The sequence below is a fragment of the Vulpes vulpes genome, chromosome 6 (genome assembly GCF_048418805.1).
Source record: "Vulpes vulpes isolate BD-2025 chromosome 6, VulVul3, whole genome shotgun sequence".
NCBI classification, from domain to species: Eukaryota; Metazoa; Chordata; class Mammalia; order Carnivora; family Canidae; genus Vulpes; species Vulpes vulpes.
The window spans coordinates 101,770,207-101,794,468 of NC_132785.1; the positions used below are offsets into that span (position 1 = coordinate 101,770,207).

At 34.3% G+C, this 24,262-nt stretch overlaps 1 protein-coding gene across 9 annotated transcripts in view; it reads left to right on the forward strand.

Annotated features, from left to right (window-relative positions):
- Positions 1–24,262, forward strand: part of PALS1 (protein associated with LIN7 1, MAGUK p55 family member) — a 73,866-nt gene that overhangs the window by 19,535 nt on the left and 30,069 nt on the right. For 2 of the 9 annotated variants that reach the window (XM_072761770.1, XM_072761768.1), the window contains exons 2-4: positions 1,060–1,145; positions 7,076–7,363; positions 18,254–18,462. In XM_072761770.1, coding sequence (XP_072617871.1) covers positions 7,099–7,363; positions 18,254–18,462 — 474 coding nt within the window. In that variant the 5' untranslated portion in view covers positions 1,060–1,145; positions 7,076–7,098. Of the gene's footprint in view, positions 1–1,059; positions 1,146–6,322; positions 6,388–6,836; positions 7,364–18,253; positions 18,463–24,262 lie in introns of all 9 variants that reach the window. The other 7 variants (XM_072761764.1, XM_072761769.1, XM_072761765.1 and 4 more) reach the window with 7 other exon arrangements.

Below are 24,262 nucleotides of genomic sequence, written 5' to 3' on the forward strand. Positions count from 1 at the left end.
ACCGCTGCGCCACCCAGGGATCCCCATTTCTCCCTTTTTTTAGCATGCCTTTTCATTTTGTGAACATGATCTTCTAGTGGGGTATTTTGGAGTATTTTGCCACCCTTCAGTGGATTCTAAAAACTTTGTACAATCCACAGATCTTAGCAACAGACTAGATAATAGGGTTTGAAAAAGATCAAATCTTGGAGATAGTGGTATTATTAACAAAAGTAGGGAAGAAGTTGAGGTCAGTTTGAGATATATTAAAATTGAGATCCTGGTAATATCCATATAGAAATGTACTTTCTGTTTCCTCAACCTAGAACCCTTTATTTCTGGATCATCCCACAGCTGACTCATTTTTTTTTTTTTTTTTTTTTTTTTTTTTTTTTTTGTCATTTAGGTCTCAGTGCAAATATCACCTCCTAAAATAGTCCTTCCCTGGCCTTCTTATCTAATGTTATCCATTTTTAAACATCACTATTTATTATATTAGTTACACTTTCTCTCTAGTTCTTTATCTGAAGTATCTTACATGTTTGCTCTTTATTATCTGTTACTCTGCCAGAATGTAAGCATCATTGGGACAGCAAGATCCTCTCCTCTTGGTCTGGTGTAGCATCAAAATCTCCCTCTCTGAATTAACTACAGTTCCTGTCAAATTCTTGTGGATCTTTTTGGATCCTTAACTTCTCATTTTCTCAGCATTGTAAGCTAGTCAAAATATTTAAAATTGGTCCAGAAGTTGTAGTTAAAACAAAGAAAAAATATGAACTGCATTTTTGTTTGAGCCTTAAGTTAGAGGTCAAAAGGTATCATTAAAAATAATCTGCAAAAGGTCTTACCAGTTATGCTTGCCTCTTTCTCCTCAATAATTTCAGGTAATTTACAATGATTTTAATTGATGTTCATTAAATATTGGGGAAGATTTACAGTTTTACTACTTCATACCAAGAAATCCTAGCCCATCTGCAAACAGAATTAGATATCGTATTGAATTAACCTTTCTGTCTCACTCTTTCCCCCTAAAAAATACTGCAGTCCTATACATTTGATTGTCTCTCCTCTATTTTACAGAGTAAGAAAGTTAGCCTGAGTTCTGTGAAAGACCAGAGAAGAAAAACTAAGAGGATAGTAGACAAGTTCTTTCCAATTTGCATAACGTAAGTTCTTTTCACTATTCTTGGCCTGAATTTTCTGTTAGCTGACAAAGCTGTTTCTATGGAAACAAATAGTCCAACTTCTTAGAATGTCAGAGGAATGCTGATCACTGAAAATGAGACTTCCCAGCTGCTAGTCAAAAGGCATTGCTTGTGGGAGAAGAAGGGGAGGAAGGATGAATTGAAAAAAAAATCTAGAGTTCTGGGCTGTAGTGTAGACGACCATCTTCATTCCCCAGCTGTCACATAAACGATTCTATTTCTTGGTGTAGAGTTTTAGTGGGCCTATATACTTCAGACTATTTCAGGTCCCCCAATCTCAATCATTTTTAATTATTTGAAGCTTATTAGCTTTCTTGTACCTCCTTCTCTTATAGCCAACTCAGATAAGCAAGCTCTTTCTCCCCAGTTGGTTTGAAGTTAGCATTGAAACAGCTTTGGGATGCCAACCTGAAAATTTGTTTTCTTGTCTTTTGGACTATGTAAAGAGTTTTGACTTCTTTTTTCTTTTTTTTAATCTTTGGGTGGGGGTGCAAGCTGGGACTCTGATGAGGATGTGAAATGTGGGCTTTTGAGGCATTTTAAAAACAATTTATAATTAGAAGGTTGAGAAGAGAGGAATAGAGTACCCTTAGGGTCAGGAACCTGTAGTTTTATTATTTGCGTAAGACAGTCTTTTATTTACATATAAGGAGATAATTCTCTAGTTATTTATCAGCTTCTGAATTGTCAGACAAAAGACTTTTTCCCTTTCTTTTTCTCTTTTTCTTTTGCTTGTTTGTGTATGTGTTTTGGAAAGGGAGAGTACAATTCCTTTGGACTGCTACATTTTAATGATATGTGTTGACCACTTATATGAGCTAGAGTATTCATGGTTTGTGTGTTTAAGAATTACAATTATCTTGATGCCAAAACTATAGGACATAGCATAATGTTTCTTTGATTCTGGAAGAACTTTTGAATCTTTTAGGACCCTCCTGAATTAACTTGTGATCATTATAATGTGTTTTGGAGTGTTTGGTGAGATCATTATTTAACCAAGGTGATCTGAAAAAATTTCTTGAAGGAAATGGGGGCTGTAGTAGACAAAAGATGAAAGGATAAGCAGTTCATATTTCTTAACTTTATTAGGCACTTAGGCAGGAAGAAAAAAGATACAGGATAGGCACAAATGAGGAAGCAAACTTAGAAAGTTTGTATAGAAAAGTATTAAAGATACAGTTAGAAAGTTTGGATTTACCTTGTGAGTTGGGACTCTATTCTCTACGCAATATGAAAGCCATTAGAGATCTTGAACATAGAAGTGATTTAGTCATATACTTAATTAAGCATTTGTCCCTTACTATATATATATATATCAGGACTATATAGATGAATAAGATAGATGCTTAATAGGTAGATCATTTACCCATATGACCTGCAGTGACCTTGCAATTAATGTGTCCAAAACTATTGCCCTTCAATTTCTGTCCTTTTCTAATTCTTCTTCTCCTGTATTCTCCACATTAATATTTGCCATCCACCCAGTAACTCAAAGTTAGTGGTCCTGGAGTCACACTGCTGTGGTTCCTATTCTGAAGCTTCCCTGTTTGCTTGTCCCCTGTGCTGGGTGATTTCATGGATCCAGATATGAGTCATTATGGTTCCTGATCTATAAAGGCATCTAGTCTGATGGGGCAGATAGACAAAGATACAAATAGCTGTAGTCTAGTTTGATCAGAGATGTGACAGGGATTGTAAGTTCCAGAGCAAGCACATAACCAGTTTGAGGAGTCATGGCAATCTGGAGTAGGATGTATTTCAACTGAGACTTTTAAAAGGAGAGTAGGCAAGGATTAGATCCTAGGCAGTCTGATTCTGGAGCCTTGTTCTCTTAAACATTATGCTGTCTTGGGTAACTGGGGATGTATAATGGCATTAATTAGAACTGAGAGTGGAGGAAGAGGATTAAGGAGAATATGAGGGGATTAAAGGGAAATAATGAGTTTAGCTCTGGACACATTAATTTCTAGATCCCTAGGACATTTTGGTAGATAGCCGAATGGGCAGGGATCCTGTCTCTATAACCCTAGTACCTAGTCAAGAGTAAATGCTCAGTTATATTTATGTACAAATCACTCTTCTTTTCTAAATCTTTGATGACTTTCTTACTGTCTTGAGAATTAAGAACTTAATTTAAGACCTTTTGTAAGTTGGACCCAAACAAACTTTTTAGCCACTATACTCTTGTACAAGCTGACTGCTTTAGTTCAACTAGCCTTATTTGTTCTTTTCCCATACCTTTTATCTTCCTCCCTTTTGTTCATATATGGCCTCTTGCTTGTTTTACCATTCTGTCTTCAAAGTCTACTTCAGCCCTTATACCTCATCTACCAAACAGGCATATTTGGAACTACTTTTAGAGTAGTAATGAGGATTAAATGAGTGAATACTGTGTAAAGTGTTTGTAATATTCTCCAACACGTAAGTGCTCAGTAATTGTTGAAGTTCTAAGTACTGCTACTACTACTTCCTTCTCCTCTTCCTTTCTCAGCTCTTCTTTTTTTGCTATATGAAGGGCAGACACCAAGTTCTAGTACTTCTATAACCTATATATATTTTTTAATATAACTTTTTTTTCATCTTCACTGTCTTAGATCAAGACCGTATTTCTTACAGTTGCCTTCAAACTGGTCTCATTCCACCCTTAAGTCAATCATATACACTTCTACCAGAGTGATATTCTTCTTAAAGTTAATGTGATCAGATCAATTCTGCTTTAAATCCTACAATAATTATTACTACTTTCAGGCTAAGGTCTAAGTCCTTAGTTCTTAAACTAACTCAGTCTGGCCCCCCATTTGCCTTTTCAGTTTCATTATTATTTATGTATGAAATGCTCCCATTGTCCTGTCCAGCCTTACTGCATTCTATTCTGTTTTCTGAGAATGCTATATTTTCATACTCTTCATTCTTACTGATCATGTGATCCCTCTGCCTGGAATAGACTTTTCTATCTGACTAATTTTTAGTTCTTTGAAATATTGCTCAAAGAAATGTATCCTCATGTTTTGAGTGTTTGCTGTGACTCCTTACCACATACTAAGTTTCAGAGTCTACGATATGTGCAATCCTCTATGAAATTCTGACATTCTTAGTTGAACAAATACTCACTGGGCATGAGTTTAGAATCTAATGAGAAGAAACCAGCTGGGGAAGAATAATCATTCATTTTCTTTGCTGTCTTTCCCAGTACACTGTGAACACTCCCAAGGAAAATGACCAAAATGGAATTTTAAGCGGATTAATATCAGGTTGCAGAAATTTTTCTGAGAGTAAAAGACTAGATCCAGAAAGACAAGCATGATAATAGTCCAAGCATAAAAATTCTGACCCAGATCAGCTGGCTCGGTCTCTTTTGCACGAGCTGTAATTCCCCCCTCCCATGATCTATTATAGTGACTATGGACATAGCCTTAGTTTTTAAGCTGGGAGTTTTAATTTCAGATCATAATTTTGTAGACTAGCATATAAGGTAAAAAGTACATTACTCATCATTAAATATGATTTTTAATACCCAGTAAATACTGTAATTGGAGAAAGGTGAGAGTTTCAATTTTCTGGAAATATATACTCCTAGATTTTTCAAATCAAAATTAAGCATAGCACTACAGTAATTTCCACATACATTTCTGCTTACTTATAGTGAGAACATTAAATAAGCTGAATTTGCATTATGTATAATCAATATATAAAACTTAACAGCCTAATATAATACTGATAGTTCTCAGTTTACTGAAAAATAAAGCAATCCAATTATAAATAAGTTATTTACATGTAGCTCACATAGTTATAAATAGAGAAGTTAAAATTTGGATACAAGACAGAAAAATCTACCAAAATTCTTGTGAGAATGTAATGTTAGTGGCTTATGTAGCTGGCACCTGTCTTCCTGCCTGTTGGTCTAATGGTTTTCCTCTCAATCTAGGTGGGTTAAAGAAGTCTGTGACAAGATATTTGTTTGAGTGAAGATTGGCTGGCATTTAGGAATATTATCTGAAAACTTAGCTTTTGCTGAGTTAGCATATCCTCTAGCCAATTTACTGAAGTGATGCTCAACTCAAGGAGATAGTGGGTTTATTATTGTAAATATTTTTAAAGTCTTGAACAGAGAAGACTAATTAGATTTACTGTGTGGGTTTACACATAAATAAACAATCTGCTTACTAACACCTAAGAAATGACTTGATGAAAAGCCTTTGTCATCCAGTAAAATATTTTTCTTGTCTAAAATATGTTGACGTGGGGAACCTAGGTGGCTCAGTCAGTTGGGTGCCCCACTCCTCATTTTGGCTTGGGTCATGGTCTTGTGGTTGTGGGATTGGCTCTGAGTGGGGCTGTGCACTCAGCCTGAAGTCCACTTCTTTCCCTCTGATCCTCCCCTCAATGGATGCTACTTTCTCTCTAAAATAAATAAATCTTTTTTAAAAATGACATAAAAATATTTTGAAGGATTTTTAAAATAGGAGAATCAGGTTAATACTGAATTTTTAAAATAGAATCAAATTAATACTAACAATTAATATACATACATGTATTTTTTAGTTTTAAAACTTGCATACAGCATCTCGCTTAAAACTCAGAACAACAACAACAAACTCAGAACAAGCCTATGAATAAATTTTCCAAAGGAATCTGATATTCAGAGAGAGAACCTGACTAGTCTTAAATCATAAAACCAGAAGAAGTCACAGAACCAGAATTAAAATTCAGTTTCTGGTCTCTAAGTCCAATATATTATTTGCTGTGGAGTGTAACTTTAATAAAGATTTTTTTGAGTGGTAACAGATACTACTATTTTCTGAATGAATCCTCATTAGGAATTAAACTTAATCCTTTTTAAAAAAAATTTTCAAAGATTTTATTTGTTTGAAAGAGCACGAGCAGCAGGGAGGACCAGAAGGAGATGTCAACTCCCTACTCAACAGGGAGTCTGAAGATGCTGGACTCAATATCCCAGGATCCCAAGGTCATGACCTTAGCCAAAGGCAGACACTGAACCATTTGAGCCACCTAGGCACCCTTAATTCTTTTTTAAGGTGACTGGTTATAAAGACTAATAACCCACAGTCCTTTTCTCACTTAATGTGGTTTTATCCTATAGATGCTTTAGCTGCTAATTAAAATTTCTTTTTCATTAGGTATCTCCTGCATCTCATAAACTCCTAAAAGTGAATTGTCCCCCACAATACTACCTTAATCTCAGGTGAGCCACCAACATGGCTTGCTATATGTCAGTTTCTTTAGCAGTTAACTAGGAAGCTATTTCAATCTCATGTATTGAGTGTAAAGTACTGTGTTGACACAACTATACAAAGATTATCAAAACATCTTTATACCTTAAGCAACCTATTCTCTACTAGAGTGGTACCTAAAATTTTCTTACTTTCCCTCTTTGCTAAACTTTCCAATACATGGTTTTTCTCAGCTATAGGATTAAACAGTATGCTTCAAATTCTTGGGAGGGGATTTTTTTTAATAACTTGATTTCCTCAGCATTATTTGTAAAATAAAACAAAAGTACTTAATCTATGTAGCCAAATAATGTTGTACACTTAAGAGATGGTATATTGTGTGTAGATTAGAAGTGGGCTGTGTAAAATCTACTTTTATATTGTAATTCTTATACTTTTTTTCCCCATCTTTCCCCCTTAGATTTCCTTCATGGATACATTTCATAGCATTATTATGTGATGTGAGAAGTTTTTTGTTTTTGTTTTTTGAAGTAACATGGATTTTATACTACAGAATCAAGATATTGGCTTTATAGGAGAAATTGATTTATAAAAAGTGGTACAGGTTTTTATAGATAACCATGACAACATCCCATATGAATGGGCATGTTACTGAGGAATCAGACAACGAAGTAAAAAATGTTGATCTTGCATCACCAGAGGAACATCAGAAGCATCGAGAGATGGCTGTTGACTGCCCCGGAGATTTGGGCACCAGGATGATGCCAGTACGTCGAAGTGCACAGTTGGAGCGTATTCGGCAACAACAGGAAGACATGAGGCGTAGGCGAGAGGAAGAAGGGAAAAAACAAGAACTTGACCTTAATTCTTCCATGAGACTTAAGAAACTAGCCCAAATTCCTCCAAAGACTGGAATAGATAACCCTATATTTGATACAGAGGAAGGAATTGTCTTAGAAAGTCCTCATTATGCTGTGAAAATATTAGGTAAGTATATACAGCAGTATAATAGAAAATACTTTTGTTTCTCTTGCCTTAACATAAATGTATACAGGAAGGAATAGGAGTATAAGAGAGTATAAGAGAGTATAAGAATGTAAGTAATAGTTTGATTTCAGACCAAGATAAGTTCTTTTCTTGCAAAGGCCACATAACCAACCATCATTGTTTACTTTTAGTCACGTAGAGCTAAAGCATATAGTTTATTCAGTCACTACAACATGATTTTTAGATACAATCTTTGAATTAAAAATTTCTACATGTATGATAACATTTATTGCCTTGAAATTCACCTTTTATTTCAAACTCTTATACCAAAATTACTGAAAAGCAGTTTTCAGATTTGAATTTCTGATTTCCTTGAAGTTTATAAAATTATAATGAAATTAATATCTGTAGCTTTTGTAATCTATTTGATTTTCTTTCATTAATGACTGTCAATATGAAGAACTAGAGCTGGGACACCTGGGTGCCTCAGTGGTTGAGTGTCTGCCTTCAGCTCAGGGCATGGTCCTGGAGTCCCTATATTGAGTCCCACGTCTGGCTCCTTGCTGGGAGCCTGCTCCTACCTCTGCCTGTGTCTCTGCCTCTCTCTCTCTCTCTCTCTCTCTCTCTGTCTCTCTCTGTCATGAATAAATAAATAAAATCTTAAAAAAAAAAAACTCTCATGGCACTAGTTTTTTTGGTTTTTTTCACAGAATAGAATTTGGAAATTTTGACCATGTTTTATGTATATGATGTCATATGAACAGCTCTAGTTCTTCTTTTTTTTAATCTTTTTTCCAAAGAGGTTTTTTTTTTTTTTTTTTTTAGGGTTTTATTTATTAGAAAGAGAGAATGAGAGCACAAGCAGGGGGAATGGCAGAAGGAGAGGAAAAACAGACTCCAGTTGAGCAGAGAGCCCAATATGGGCTCAATCCCAGGACCCTGGGATCATGACCTGAGCCAAAGGCATATGCTTAACCAGCAGAGGCCCCCCAAACAGTTTTGTTAGAGTAAAAATATTTAATTCCCATTTGCCTCTTACTGGCCCTCATCTCCCACCACTCCATTGCTTTTTATTAAAATATTCTTGTAAATATTCTCTCTGACTTGGAGAATGATTACATTGTAATATATCCAGCCCAAGCCTGGATTGATTTTTCCTTTTATTTATTTATTTTTTTAAATTAAATTTCTTTAAAATGAGTGTATTTGCCCATTTGCTTTACTTAGATCGGGCATAAATGCCCATCTAATAGATAATATTCATGTAATCTCAGTAAATAAATAAATACAGCTTAAGCCAGATTCACTTTAGTGAAACATATATATACATATTTTTTGCCTAAGTATGGAAGATTGGAGACCATTTCTCTCAAATTTTTGCTCTTTCCTATTTCTGTTTATATGTTGCTTGCCTAACTTTTCTACAAATGTAGGTTAAAGGACAGCTATATTTTCTTCAAGCTTGCAATCCACTGTGGTTTTCAAAAATACCCTTGTGCAATCCTTGAATTTAAGGGTGTTTTACATATTTTGTTTTAAAGTAATTCAAAATATAGTACCAGGGACACCCCCGTGGCACAGTTGGTTACGCGTCCAGCTCTCAGTTTTGGCTCAGATTGTAATCCCAGAGTCTTGAGATAGAGCCCTGCATCCAACTCCACACTTAGCACAGAGTCTGCTTGAGATTCTCTCTCCCTTTTACTCTGCCCCTCCCACTTGTGTGCTCTTTCTCTCTCTCAAATAAATAAATCTTAAAAAAAAAAAATGTAACATATCTAATTCAATTTTTGAATAGGAGAATATTTAGTATTTTGAGAAACAAGTAATGATTTAATGTTGATAGACTCAACCTCAAATATGTTTAATTATAGGAAACATGAAAAGTTAGCGTAAGTCATAAAGTTGTTATTGCCAGTCAAAGCTTCATTTTTGGATATACTGAGTTTTAAGTTTTCATTTTAAAATGAAGTGTAATAGCTTTGTACCAAACATTTTTTTTTCCTGCACATAATTTGCTAACACATCAAATTACAACAGAAGTACTCCCTTAAAGTTGTGTCTCCCTGCCAGTATTTTGATTAATAAAATCATGCCAGAGGCAACTTCTCAGCCTTTTTCACAGCCAGAAACAGCCACCTTATTTTAAATGAGGGAAGGATGCAACAACTAATTTATTTCTTTGAGAGGGAGCCATCAGTTTCCAATGATACATCATCATTTATCTGTGAGTAGAGAAAATCTATTTTAAGAATTGAAAATATGATGGGAAGGTTGGATATTCTGAGTAGTGGTTTTTAATAAAGGGTTTATAAGTTAGGCACTATTTAATAATAGAAGTTCAGGGATGGAATGATAGAAAATATTCTGAAAGGAAGAACTGAACTTCCTTGTTTAAAGCAGTCAGAATCTTATGAAAAATTAGAAAATAGTGATGTGGGAATTTAATTTCAAGTAATAATATTAGTATTATAAATTATAAGAATTTTGATATATTAGAGAAGCATTCCTTAAAATTGGCATGAGTTATTAAAACTTGCTTTGCTTCAAATAAAATCTCATTGTCTTGATCTCTTTCATAAGCAAACCAAACTGCTTTGTGAGGGAAATTCTGAGAAAATAAGGTAGCAGATAAAAGTACAATGAAGGTAGAATGGAATCATGTTCAGATACCTCTAGATTACAGGTGCCAATGTTTTTTATTTTGTATTCATATAGAAGTAATTTTGGGCCAGACAAGTAAATATAGTAGAATATTCAAAGGGAATAAAGTAGGAAACACTGTCATCTATCATATATGAAGAGATCTTAGGAAAGGCACACCCACCTACCCGGGGTGAGCTCTTTGTTTTGTGGATAATAAGGAGACGCTTGAAATTTGTGATTAGGGACTTTCTGATTCACACCAGATGCTATTAGTGTAAAGATAAAAGGTATGCCAGGGGCATAAAACTAGGATGAATAAAATAATTCATTAGATTAGCATGTTTCAGCCTTGAGTAATGTCTACATATTTTTGCTATGTCTCTGAATATTCAGCTATAAAGTCAACAACGTTACAAAGTAAAATATATCTTCTACATTTCTGTTATTATTTGACTTCCAACTGACTGTGGGATATCCTGGAATTTTACTAGATTGTGATAAACTTTACCTTTGGCTCAGGTTGTGATCCCGGGGTCCTGGGATCGAGTCCCACATTGGGTTCCCCACAGGGAACCTGCTTCTCCCTCTGCCTGTGTCTCTGCCTCTGTCATGAATAAATAAATAAAGTCTTTTTTAAAAGTTTTATTTTGATTTTGTCCGCTGCCAACCAAAATTCAAAGATCTGAATTTTATGTTCTTAAATTTGGAAGAAAAAAAGAAAAAGTCTCTCTCTGTTTAAGCAAAGATTTCCTGAATGAGTGTTCTCATTTTGATTCAGCAGATAGGTATACTGGAAACTGATATAATTTCCACATACTCAGAAATATTAATTAATAATTAAGGTCCTTATCTGAACATTCAGTTTGTCCAGTTTAGGAGAAAAGAAGAAAAAGTCATAAAGTTGGTTGAAATCTAGAAATTTCTGAGGATAAAGAAATACGAATTATTTAAGCAATGAAATGGAAAATCTTTAATGCTAGAAAAATTTTAATGCTACATATCTCTTTATGTAGAGTAAATGATAGCACAAGTAAAATAAGCAAAGCTAATCCTGGGTAGATGATTATCACCATTACTTTGAAAGCTCTCCAGAGATGGAGATTCCTTAGCTTCCTTGAGTAATCTTATTGTTTACCCTTAAAGCCAAAAAAATTCTCCCATATGGCTGTCTAGTGTCTTGGGTATTTGAAGATAGAATTTCAGATAGAGCAACTCTTAGTTATTGCTTTGGGTTGCCTAATTTAAATCTTCATTCTTTTACATTTTAGGCTACCAGGAGGGGGCCAAGGGGAAAGAAGAGGGTTCAAGGGGTAGATTTGTGGATTTATGTGTATTTGTATTTATTTGTATTTATCTGATTATAATTGTATTCTAATGCCAAATGTAAGTAATTTTTCTTTTAGATAATGTGTCCTCTTAACCATAAATAATATGTATTATAAGAAATGTTAGAGAAAATGATGGGAACTTAAAACAATTTCTACTGAATATCAAGCAAGAAAAATAGATCCAACTGTGACAAAAAAACTGGATATAAAGACTTTCTTGTAGGAAAGCTATAGCAGACTGGAATTTATCAGATTTGCTATGTTTGCCTTTGCCTTCTCTACAGTGTCCCTTTTCTGCCCTCCCTTTGTCCTGCCTTATTGTGTTTACATCTCTGCTGCAGTACTCTCTTTGTCCACTCCCCTCTCTGCACTGTGTTCATGTTTTCTTTCTAGTCCTGTGATTCTCCATATATCTGTTTTTCTGTCCATGTGGTTCTTTCTCCTTGTGTTTCCTGTTGTGTCTTTTTATGAGAGGGGAAGGGAATTTCTATTCTCTGAATTCTATCCTCTCTTTATTGTATATCTTCATTGATAACTACAGAAGAGGGTTCATATTTGACAGGACTGATTTAGTTGCATCTGATTGGATTTTTAACATTCCTTCTGGAATTGTACAGAAGAACTTAAGTAGCTTTAAGTTACACAAAATTAATTGTTCTTGGATAAGAAGTATTTGTTAAAGTGTTTTAAAGATGTACAGTATAGGGGTGCCTGGGTGGCTCAGTCGGTTAAGGATCTGACTTCGACTCAGGTCATGATCTCAGGGTTCTGGGATTGAGCCCTGCATCAGGCTCCCCACTCCATGGAGAAGCTGCTTGCTCCTCTCCCTCTGCCCCTCCCCCATTGGTACTCTCTGTCTCTCAAATAAATAAATAAAATCTTTAAAAAATTTAAAAAGAGGGTAGCCCGGGTGGCTCAGCGTTTTAGTGCCACCTTCAGTCCAGGGCGTGATCTTGGAGACCCAGGATCGAGTTCCATGTCAGGCTCCCTGCATGGAGCCTGCTTCTCCTTCTACCTGTTTCTACCTTTCTCTCTGTGTGTGTGTCTTTCATGAATAAATAAATAAAATCCTTAAAAATTTTTAAAAAGATGTATAATAAGTGATCAAAGGGTTTTTTAACCTACAACTAAATATTCTGACCTTTGAAATTAAGAATTTTATATGAAACTAAAATGTGAGTGAGAATGCGTGTCACAGTGAGAGTCGCTAAGCTGATGTTACCCACAATAATTTTTAATTAGACATCAATCTTAATATTAAAGAAAACACCCTTTGTCAAAATTACATTGAGAATTTTCTAGTAAAGAACTGAGTAAACACTGAATTAATTTCATTTATTATGATCAGAATCTTAAGACTAATGCTGTAGGTGTCTATTGCTTTCTATGTGATTTTAAAACACTGGACAGAGGCAGCATCATTTTTAATGTCTTTTAAGTTGATAAGCCTATTTATTAAAAAACACTAATTTCATCATAGGGTTTGTATCAGTATTTTGTATTCTCTTTTAAATACTCATTTGTTTCAACTACATATAGTTTAGTCCATGTCTTCTAGACAGTCTACATATATTTAATGAAGTTGTAAAAATTCACTGAATATCTGCTAATTTAATCTTTTCTACTTATTCGCTAAACATTCTTAATGGAAACATGTAGCTGTGAAGGATGAGAGTATTTTGAGAAGCTTTCCTGCATGATATTATGAAAGTAGCATTTGGAGGGTGAATAAAACACATGCATTATATGTATGAAGGTGCAAACAGTTAACTAGAGAAAATTCCTTTTAAGGATACATGTATAAGCTCCTCTAAATACTGGCCTGTGTATATTACATGCTGCTGTATTGGGCAGAAAGACATCTCAGGGACAGCTTTTCCAGAACAGATAAACAGCATAATCAAGCCCTAGAATCTGCAAAAAAATAAATAAATAAATAAAATTTCTCTTTTTTTATTCCTGTGGTTGGCAGAAAAGCACTGCCTTAGAAGTTTGAAGAAACGAATTCTTCATCTGGGTGCTGTTTTTTGTGTATGGCTTTATTTTCTTGAGATTTGATCTGAGTTCTGGGTTTCTCTAGTTTGGAAGGTTTGGGGTTTTATTTATTTATATATATATATATTTATTTATTTATTTATTCATTCATTCATTCATGAGACACACACACAGAGAGAGAGAGAGAGGCAGAGACACAGGCAGAGGGAGAAGCAGGCTCTATGCAGGGAGCCCGACACTGGACTCTATCTCAGGTCTCCAGAATCACGCGCTGGGCTGAAGGCGGCGCTAAACCGCTGAGCCACCAGGGCTGCCCTGGGGTTGTTTTTTAAATTGGGAAATGTTTCTTAGGGTTTTTAGGAGGATTCAATAAAATCCTGTATATATGCACATAATAGGATATTCTGTATCATACTATTCAGTGATGGGAATGACTAATATATAATTTGTGCCAAATACATATTTGTAGTTTCAAAAATAGTTGACAATGTTTAATTTTAAAAGCTGAGCTTAATTTAAGTCATCTCAATTCAGTCTGACAATATGGATTAATGTAGTAAGATAATTTCATTGAAAACAGTTTTTACTAACTAAACAAAAACGTGAGTAGAATTTCAAAGAGGTGAGTGAAGTAAAGAATGATAGTGAACAAGTTTAAGTTGGTCTCGATGCTAACCTAACAATCTTGAACCTTAAGCCCAGTTAAATGTTTTTCTCTTTCTAGCATTGACGAGGTTCTTAGGTTCTCCCACAACCCATTATTTTTGTAGGAGGTACTAGGTCATTAGCCTCTTTGGGACTCTGTTGTAGTATTATACTTTACATTTTTCCTATTCCTGTAGATCTGAATGAAAAACATTTCCAGTTTGTCCAGAAAGCTTTTTTTTTTTTTCCTCTTGGATTTTAAACTGTCCTAGATGGTCTTTGTGATTTTAGAACTCAATATGTACAAATTGGCCAGATTTCATCTCTCTATGGAATCTGCATTCCTTACACTATCCATTTTGGATTAAGCACAAAATTTCCTATCTGAGCAGTATCTCAACTGTGAACTGATCTCCTGAAATAAGATCATTGATTTCAACTTGTCTCACTAAGCCATTCCTAGTTTGAGATACTCTACCTTACTTTCCCTAATTCTTCTCTATGACATAGGACTACATTATCTTAATTTATACTTACAGTATTCTAAATATGAGAATTATTGCTGTGCTTACCACAAAAGCAGAAAGAGGGCAACAAAAATTATTTATCAACAAGGAAATAGAGTAACTAAAAAACAGACACAAAAACTCAGTATAGCAGTCAAGGTTATTTAGTATAGAAGGAAATAGGCTTGACTACCTTAGTCTCAAGTATATCATGTCTTAAAATATTGTAGTGACTGTGTTAATAAAGTCTTTAAGTCAGTGGTTCTTAACCAGAAGGGTACATTATCATAAACTTAAAATCAATATATATGTATTTATGTTTATATTTAATGACATAAGTAAGACAACACAGGAGATTCTGATTGTTTGAGGTAGAACTCAGCACATACCTTTGCAAGTTCCCTTAGTAGTTCTCATAGGACAGCCCCGGTGGCTCAGCGGTTTAGCGCCGCCTTCAGCCAAGGGCGTGATCCTGGAGACCAAGGATCAAGTCCCATGTCAGGCTCCCTGCATGGAGCCTGCTTCTCCCTCTGCCTGTGTCTCTGCCTCTCTCTCTCTCTCTCTCTCTCATGAATAAATGAATAAAATCTTTAAAAAAAAAAGTAATTCTCATAAATATCTTCGATTAAAAATCATTGTTCTGATAAAGCAAGAAAAGGTAGTTACATTCAGTATGTTTTGCATAAAACTTCAGAGGTATTTATATAATCAATACTAGTCATTAAGGAAAAAAGAAAACTAATAGAAAAACAGGCAGAGATAAGTAGAAAATAAATGAAAGGAGAAATACAAATGACTGTTAACTTTGTGGAAATATATTCAACCTCACTACTAGGCAAAGAAATATATTTTTTCCTAACCAGATCACCAACAATGGAAAAATTAATAATCCTTATTTCGGCCTGTTTGTAGAAATAGGCACTCACATTAATTACTGGTAGGAGTATGAGTTACTGTGTCAATATATATATCAAAGTTTTAAATGTTTTTATTATCTAACCAGTAGTTTTAGGTATTTATTCCAAAGAAATTAGAAAATCAGATTGCAAAGCAACATTTACAATGTGACCTATATGGTTAAATCAGCATTTTTTTTTTTTTAAGTGTGACAGGCCTGTATAGTATACCAAATTAATACTAGTAATTATAGCTGGAAGATACAACAACAGAATTTTTTTTTTTAATGTCAGTATTGCAGTATCCTTATGGATGGCTTTGGTATACCAGAGAGATATCCTTAGGGTTGAAGAGACATTAGAGAAATGTGTATCTTTTGGGCTGACGAAAATTGCCTACTGATTTCAGTCAGTGGTAAGATCTGAAGCCCTTGATTTTTCTAATTGCCCTGATACCCCAGTCTGAACTCTTTTAAATAATTACTAAAATTTTAAACAGTAATCTCATTATCCACCCAGTGAAGTCAAAGATAGTCCTAAGATTGTAGACAAACTACTTTGTTACTTTTATAATTCTTTTTCCTTTTAAGATATTTAAATGTTTTCCTGTTTTGCTCTAAAGATACTTTAAGCCTATTGAATTCTTTACACTCAGTAATTCTGTGGTAACCTCTTTGAATTTGATGGAATCTGACATTCCATATTCTCCCCGCCCCAGATCTACTAAAGTATATTTGACAAGTAAAATTGTATATATCTAAAGTTTTAATAGCTCTGCGTCACAGTTTCTTAGGTCATTCAATTGACAGTTTTGACTTTCCAGTTTTTGCTCCTAGTTAATATTCATTTTAAATTACTGAAGAGCAGTATATTTGTGTATTTTATACGGAGTAAATCTGTTTTGATTTGTGGGGAGGAGGTAAAAAACCTCAAGGATCTACTGAAGAACTATTCGAGTCTATGAAAGAATTTAACTGCTGTAAAGTAGTAAGTTATAAGATACATGTATAAGAATCAGCTTTTCTGCAGACCGTATATGAAGAAAACGAACAAAAAGACTTAAGCTGATGATTGTATAAGAAGTGGTATCCACTATAAGTTTTTCCCAAACTTGTACAGGTTTAATTTTAGTCAGTATCTCAATAGACTTTTATTTTTGGAGGAATGGGAGAGAGTGGGTAGTACCTTGAAAAAATTCTAACTCATTTAGAATGGTCAAGACGTTTTTGAAAAAGTAATGAACAAGTACTTGTCATATCAATATGAGGAAAGACTGTAATGCTACTATATAATAAGACATTGTGGTTCTGATAGGCCACTGGACTAGAAAAAGATAATGTTCTATGTAAGAATTTGGTAGTAGCATAAATCAGTGTAACAGTAAGGGTTATTTAATAAATGGTGTTAGAATAATTGTTGACCACTTGGAAGAAAAGAAGTGAAGTTAAAATTTCCCCTCAAATCTATATCAAAGTAAATTTTAGGTGAATTAAAGTTATTTATGAAGTAGAAGCTGTAAGAAACCAAAAGAAATGCAGGTAAATATATAATGACCTAGCAGAAGGAGTTTATAAGCATGGAAATCACATAGAGAAAAGTAAATAATTCTTAACATAGAATTGAAAACTTCTATAATAAAAGCTGTGATAAACACAGTTAACAGACAAATGAAAAAATTGACACTGTTTCCAACAAATGTAACAAAGTGTACACACACGCACACATCTAGTTGTTGAGGGGCAAGGAAGAGACAACCTGTGACTTTAAACCATTTTGGGATATAACCTTTTCCCAGAAGAAAGCATATGCCTCGTATGCACATCAACAGGCATGTACACACAAATACACATGCCCACAACTTTCAGTATAATTTTAGGAGACTCACGTGTTCACAAGAGTTTTATAGACCACAAAGAAGTGCGTGGTAAATATGACTAAACCTCACCCTTGCCATTAAGTAAATTGATTTTATAAAACTGTAATGTTGAATATTGGTGAAACTATTGCTAATGGGATGTAAATTAAATTAGTAAAACTTCCCTGAAAAGCTGTTTGGTTTTTTCAATGTCAGAGTTTTACTTAAAAATTCTATTTCTAAGAGTTATTTTAAGAAAACATCACTTTCTGACAAATTTTTATTCAGCAATGATCATTATGTATTGAAATGCTTATTACGTATAGTAGCAAAAAATTGGAGGGAAGCAATCTCAATGCTCAACTTCAATGGTAATTTAAATTATGGTTTAGCTAAGTAACAGTATCATAGAGCCATTATATATAATGTTTTTAAAAGACTTTGGAAAAAAAATAAAAATAAAAAAAAATAAAAGACTATTTGGTGATGTGGGAAAATAATTAAAATGTACTGTTAAATGAAAACAAATGCTCTAAGATATTAAAAAAAAGTTATGTCTAGGTGATGGGACTATTTAAATTTATTCATTTTTGTGTAAATGTATTCATTTATTTTTATAGTTAGTATGTGTTTTATACTTTTTTTAAAAGATTTTATTTATTCATGAGAGAGAGAGAGGCAGAGACACAGGCAGAGGGAGATGCAGGCTCCATTTAGGGAGCCTAATGTGGGACTCGATCCTGGGACTCCAGGATTACACCCCGGGCCGAAGGCAGGCACTAAACTGCTAATCCACCTGGGGATCCCTGTGTTTTATACTTCAAATGCTTGAAAAGAATGTTACTCTATTTTGTTGTATATTTTTTAGAGTTTTACTTGAAAATGGGTAAAATGATAGTGATTTAACTCTCAAATATATTGGAAAACTTAAGTTGTTATTGGTGTAAGAAAGTTTATCTTAAAACATATGTTGAATTACGACAAACAATTAATTTTTGGATACCTTTTTCTTCTCCTACTAGAAGTGGAAGACTTGTTTTCTTCACTTAAACATATCCAACATACTTTGGTAGATTCTCAGAGCCAGGAGGATATCTCACTGCTTTTACAACTTGTACAAAATAAAGATTTCCAGAATGCATTTAAGATACACAATGCTGTCACAGTACATATGAACAAGGCCAGTCCTCCTTTTCCTCTTATCTCCAATGCACAAGATCTTGCACAAGAGGTATGTATTCTAAACATCTGCTTGATGTATATAAGCTAATTGGTAGTGCTAGTAAGGCAGTATTGTAGGAAAATGCCGATGTGAATATAAGGTTTGTTACTATTGATCACACGTTAATAATTTATTGTGTTAGGAAAAATTTGCTGTGTGCATTTTATCCTGAAAAATATATACTCCAGAATCAGCTGTTTCATGAAAAGAATTATTTATTTTATATATAAAATTATATACTTGCACAGTGAGAGAAACATTTGTCTGACTTACTAAAGGGAAGATTTTTAGTGCTTTTATAAATGTATAGTTTTATTTTAAGCATTATATGTTATAAACTGAAATGGGTACTGATGAGATAAAATTGTATCTGATAATCAGGTATCATAAATATATATCTTCTTTAATAAGCAGTGAGTTTGTCTCATTAACATGCCAACTTTGAAGTTCTTGTTTCTGCTGCCTGTTGATGTTGATACTCACTGTCTAATTATAAAAGTACCATAGCAAAGAGACTCTGAACATTTGCTTTTACATCCTTACAATATCTTCAATAATACTCAAGAATTATGTTGTTTTGGTGGTCGGTATGATATGTGACTGGTAGTCTCCTTGACTGAGACTGGTCTTAAATGAGTGCAAAGTGATGGACCTAGTCAGGGCCATAGTGTGTGTGGTTGTGCTGCTGTGTGAGTTAACTTCCCCTGTAGCTGTGTCTGCACAAATACGTAGCAGCCCTAACTTACAATGCATAACACTTAAGGAAAGTATATATTCAGAGCTCATCATAGCAAAGTGTTTGATGACAAAATTTTAAAAGTTGAAATGCTGGAAAAATGTTAGTAATCACCTAATTCAAGTCTTCTGTTATATATTTCTGAATATTGATAGTGAGGTCAGGTGAGGTTTTGTGAATAGCATATAAGACTAATTAGGCTGCTCATCTGCCCAGTGCCTGCTGTTTTGCTTTTTAGTATTCAAAATTCCAGCTTTTTAAATATGGAGTATTTAAAAGAAGAAATCACCTCATGCTTCAATTGTATCATTTTTAAATGAAAATTTAAGTTAAAAACCCCAAGGAATTTAGCCAAAGATGTCTTAAAACATTAATTAGGAAGTGTTCTTTGTTTTCATAGCTTTTTAAAGTAGTACTTTTATAGTTTTTTGTTAAACAATTAGTTATTATATAATAGATAATAAAGCCTATGAAAACTTCATATATAGAAATCCAGATTACATCTTTGACAATTTAGGGTATTTATTAATAGCCACAAATCAATTTGTTTTTTGTCATTAAAGTGCTTTTATCGAGAAAAGTTTGAACCACCTGGGTTTCATTTAATGAACTTTTGCTTATCCAGAAAAAATGCAAGCCAGCAGACTAGGAAATATATTTTATTTTATTATTTGATTTTGAGATATTGAGAGATATATACATGTGCATATAAAAACTGGAATCCCAAAGAACTCTCACATATTAATAAGAAAAAGACTATTCAGGTTTTTTTTAGAATAGACAAAGAACTTGAATAGACACTCACAAAAAGAAAATCCAAATGGCCAATAAGTTTGGCAAAATATTTAGATCATTAGCTAACAGAAATGTTATTTATTTGTTTATTTATTTTAAGATTTTATTTATTTATTCATGAGAGACACAGAGAGGGGCAGAGACATAGGCAGAGGGAGAAGCAGGCTCCTTGCAGGGAGCCTGTCGTGGGACTTGATCCCGGGTCTCCAAGATCATGCCCTGGGCTGAAGGCTGCCCGAGAAATGCAAATTAAAACAAAATGGCATACCACTACATAGGCAACAGAATGACTAAAATTAAGAAAAAAAAAAAAAAAAAGACTGACAATATAAAATGTTGGTGAACTTATGGAGCAATTGAAACTCACATACATAACTGGTGGAGTATAAATTGGTACTACCACTTTGGGAAATGTTTGGCAAACTAAAGCTTAATGTACCTATTTAGATGACCTAGCAGTTCCACTTCTGGGTGTATGCCTGAGAAAAATGAAAACATATCCACACAAGGGTGTAAGTACAAATACTGTTTATAGCATTTAGATAATAACTGGACTCAACACAGGTGTCCAGTGACCAGTGAAAGTTGAGTTAGCCTATCACTGAGGAAGTACCATGAATAAACAATTATGGTGTGATGAGAAGTACTCTGATGGCAGTATGAGTAAGATACCAAAAGCACAACTTAGATGTGCCTGATTCAAGGGGAGGTGATGGGAGAAAGGAAGAAATATAGAAGAAAATTTAATTTGCTGAGCCTTGAAGGATGATTGGGATTTTGCCAGGAAGTCCAAGAAAGAGGAAAAGCCATTCCACTGGGAAAGGGTACAAAGACTGTAGTGACTAAGGAAGTCTGGCATATTTCTTCAACAATGAGTAAAGGGTAGGATATAATCTTAGAAGTTAGAGTCCAGGGGATCCCTGGGTGGCGCAGCAGTTTAGCGCCTGTCTTTGGCCCAGGGCGCGATCCTGGAGACCCGGGATCGAATCCCACATCAGGCTCCCGGTGCATGGAGCCTGCTTCTCCCTCTGCCTATGTCTCTGCCTCTCTCTCTCTTTCTCTGTGTGTGTGTGACTATCATAAATAAATAAAAATTAAAAAAAAATTAAAAAGTTAAAAAAAAAAAGTTAGAGTCCAGATTCCAAAGGCCAGATAAGCCATATTAGTAAGTTTAAATTTAACTTAAGATGGATTTGTTGGTAAATATTTTAAAATAATTAACTCACATGAATAGATGAAAGGAGAAAATCATATGATCAACTTGATGCAGAAAAGATAACCTGAAAAAAATTTAATACCTTTCCCTTGATGAAAATTCTTAGAAAACCTGGCACATTTTGTTAACTTAATAAAAAAATAATATCAAATATCAATAGGGAGCATCCTGTGTAATGGTGAAATACCCAACACATTGCTTTTTAAGCCTGGAATAGGACAATCTATAGACTCTCACCTCTAGTATTCAGTATTTTTCTGGAGGTACTAGCTAGTGAAATGAAATAGGAAGAAGTGATGAAATATAAAATTGTGAGAGAACAGCAAAACTATGAAATTATTTCTAATTTGAATAGGTTGAATTACTCTGAGGAACAAAAACCTTGGTTTGTTATTCAACATGGTGCCTGTTGAAATATGGATATAATTTGTATACACACAAACATATCCAAACATGCATGTGAGAAATATTGGAAGAAATAAATCATTGAGAAGGCTATCTCTAGGTGGTGGGTAGATAGGTAATTTTCTTATTTTGATGTTTATGTGTTTCCCAAATTTAATATGAAAAAGTCACTGTAAAGAAAAGCTTAAAGCAAGATATTTATAAGTTGTATGAGGTCAAGAATGAAGGCATAAAGTATGGAGGCTGTTGTAATTGTCCAGAAGTAAGATTTTAATAGCAATTGAACATGAAGTGAGGAAATATTTAAATAGAAAATTAATAGGACCTATTGCCCCTAAATGGAGAACAGAGGTAAAGGGAACATCAGGATGACTTCCTGCCCTCTCTGATGGAATTTGTCAAACATTGCATTGCCCTTTGCCAGGCATTCAGCCAAATAACAAAGCTGAAAAAGATAAGTTCCATCTTCAGTGAGCTCAGTCAAGTCCATCAACAATTTTAAATCAAATGTGTTCAGACTTATGAGTACATGTTATCTAAGCAAATAGAATAAGACAGTTCAGGTAGCTGGGGGAGTGAGCATCATAGGGAGTATTCATAGTCATCATAGGGAGACAGCATGCAGAGAACAAGCAGTTTAGGGCTGGACCAAAAAGGTTAAGACAGGAGGAATGTTAAGTGATAGGGTTGGAAAAGAAGCAGAAGTCAGATTATGCTAAGAAGCTTGGACTTGATCCTGTGACAGTCAACAAGAACTAAAATGTTTATATTTCTGTTCTAGAATTTAAAAGGTTATTAAAATATTTTTTAAATTGTCAAATCAAAGCAGTTACAGAATTGTATAAATAGCATGATCTCATTTCGAGAAAAATAAATATAATGGATAAACACAGATTTTCCCATAGTTTTCGGGTTATGGGCATATTTTTTTTGGTAGCACACTTTTTTGAGATATAATTTACATGTGCTTACAATGGGTACATTTATTGTATAGTTCAGTATACACAATTATACACCTGTGTAATCTGCCACCACAGTCAGGTTATTGAAGTATCCACTAAGCTCCCTCATGGCCTTTTGCAGACAATAACCACCTCTTTCCCACTCCCCAGGCCCTAGGCCTTCACTGATCTGTTTTGTGCTTTTATAAATTTGCTTTTCTGGGCATTTCATATAAACAGAATAAGATAATATGTAGTCTTTTGTGTTGACTTTTTCAAATTCATCCATGTGTTGTATTTGTAACTTCAACTTCTTGCTGAGTAAGTGGCATTCCATTGTAGAAATATCCCACAATTTGTTTCACCACTCACCTAGATTGATATTCGAGTTGTTTCCTATTTATCATTCTAGTAGATGTGTAATGGTATGTCATTTGAGTTTGTATTTATATATATTGAACATTTTTCATGGGCTATTTTCCTATGTTCTTTTGTAAAATAGCTTGTCAGATTTTTTTTTCCCCACTTTAAAAATCAGATTGTTGGTCTTACTGAGTTGAGAGTTCTTAGTATATTCTAGTTACAGGGATCCTACAGGGATCCCAATGGTTTAGCGCCTGCCTTCGGCCCAGGGCATGATCCTGGAGTCCCGTGATCAAGTTCCACATCAGGCTCTCTGCATGGAGCCTACTTCTCCCTCTGCCGGTGTCTCTGCCTCTCTCTCTCTTTCTCTCTCTCTCTCTCTCTCAATCTGTGTCTCTCATGAATAAATAAAATCTTAAAAAAAATCATTTTCTCCTTTTCTCAGATATGTTTCTCATGGTGAATTTTGGTAGAAACAAAGATAAGAATACAGAAGGATATGTACTAAATGAGTATCCCTAGGTCTGAGGGTTATAATGACTTTTATTTCCTTCTTTTTGGTTAACTGTTTTCCAATCTTTCTCATTTAACATATACTATTTCTGTAATTTAAAACACTAGTTTAAAAATGAAAAAGGAGGATTGGGGGGTTTGTGCAATTGGGTGATGGGCATTAAGGAGGATATGTGATGTAATGAGCATTGGGTGTTATGTACAACTGATGAATCAATGAACTCTACCCCTGAAACTATAATAATACACTGTATGTTAATTAATTAAATTTAAATAAAATTAAATTTTAAAAGAAAAAGGATTTTAGCTCTGAAATAGAGAAAAACAGTATAGCTAGAAAAGAGTCCTAGATCAGAAGAGAGTAGTTCTTTTTAAAGATAAGAGATTAGAGCATTTATAGGCCAGTGGAAAGGAAACAGTACAGTATAAGAATAGCCTTTTAATTCCTTAGTTCTTGGTAGAAATAGCTATTGATGTGTGGGTACACTAAATAGGTAACAACATCTGGACTAATAAGGAAAGGAAATAAACCTTAAGAGGAGCTCTACATTTCTGTAGGTTGAAAGATCTCAGAGATGTTTAGGAACTGATTTAAAAGTAAAAATAGGGGCAGTCCCAGTGGCTTAGTGGTTTAGCACCGTCTTCAGCCTGGGTGTGATCCTGGAGACCCGGGATCAAGTCCCACATCGGGCTCCCTGCGTGGAGCCTGCTTCTCCCTCTGTCTGTCTCTGCCTATCTACTCCCTCTCTGTGTCTCTCATGAATAAATAAATAAAATATTTTAAAAGATAAAATAAAAGTAAAAATAGGAAAAATTGTACACAAAATTATTAATGATTTG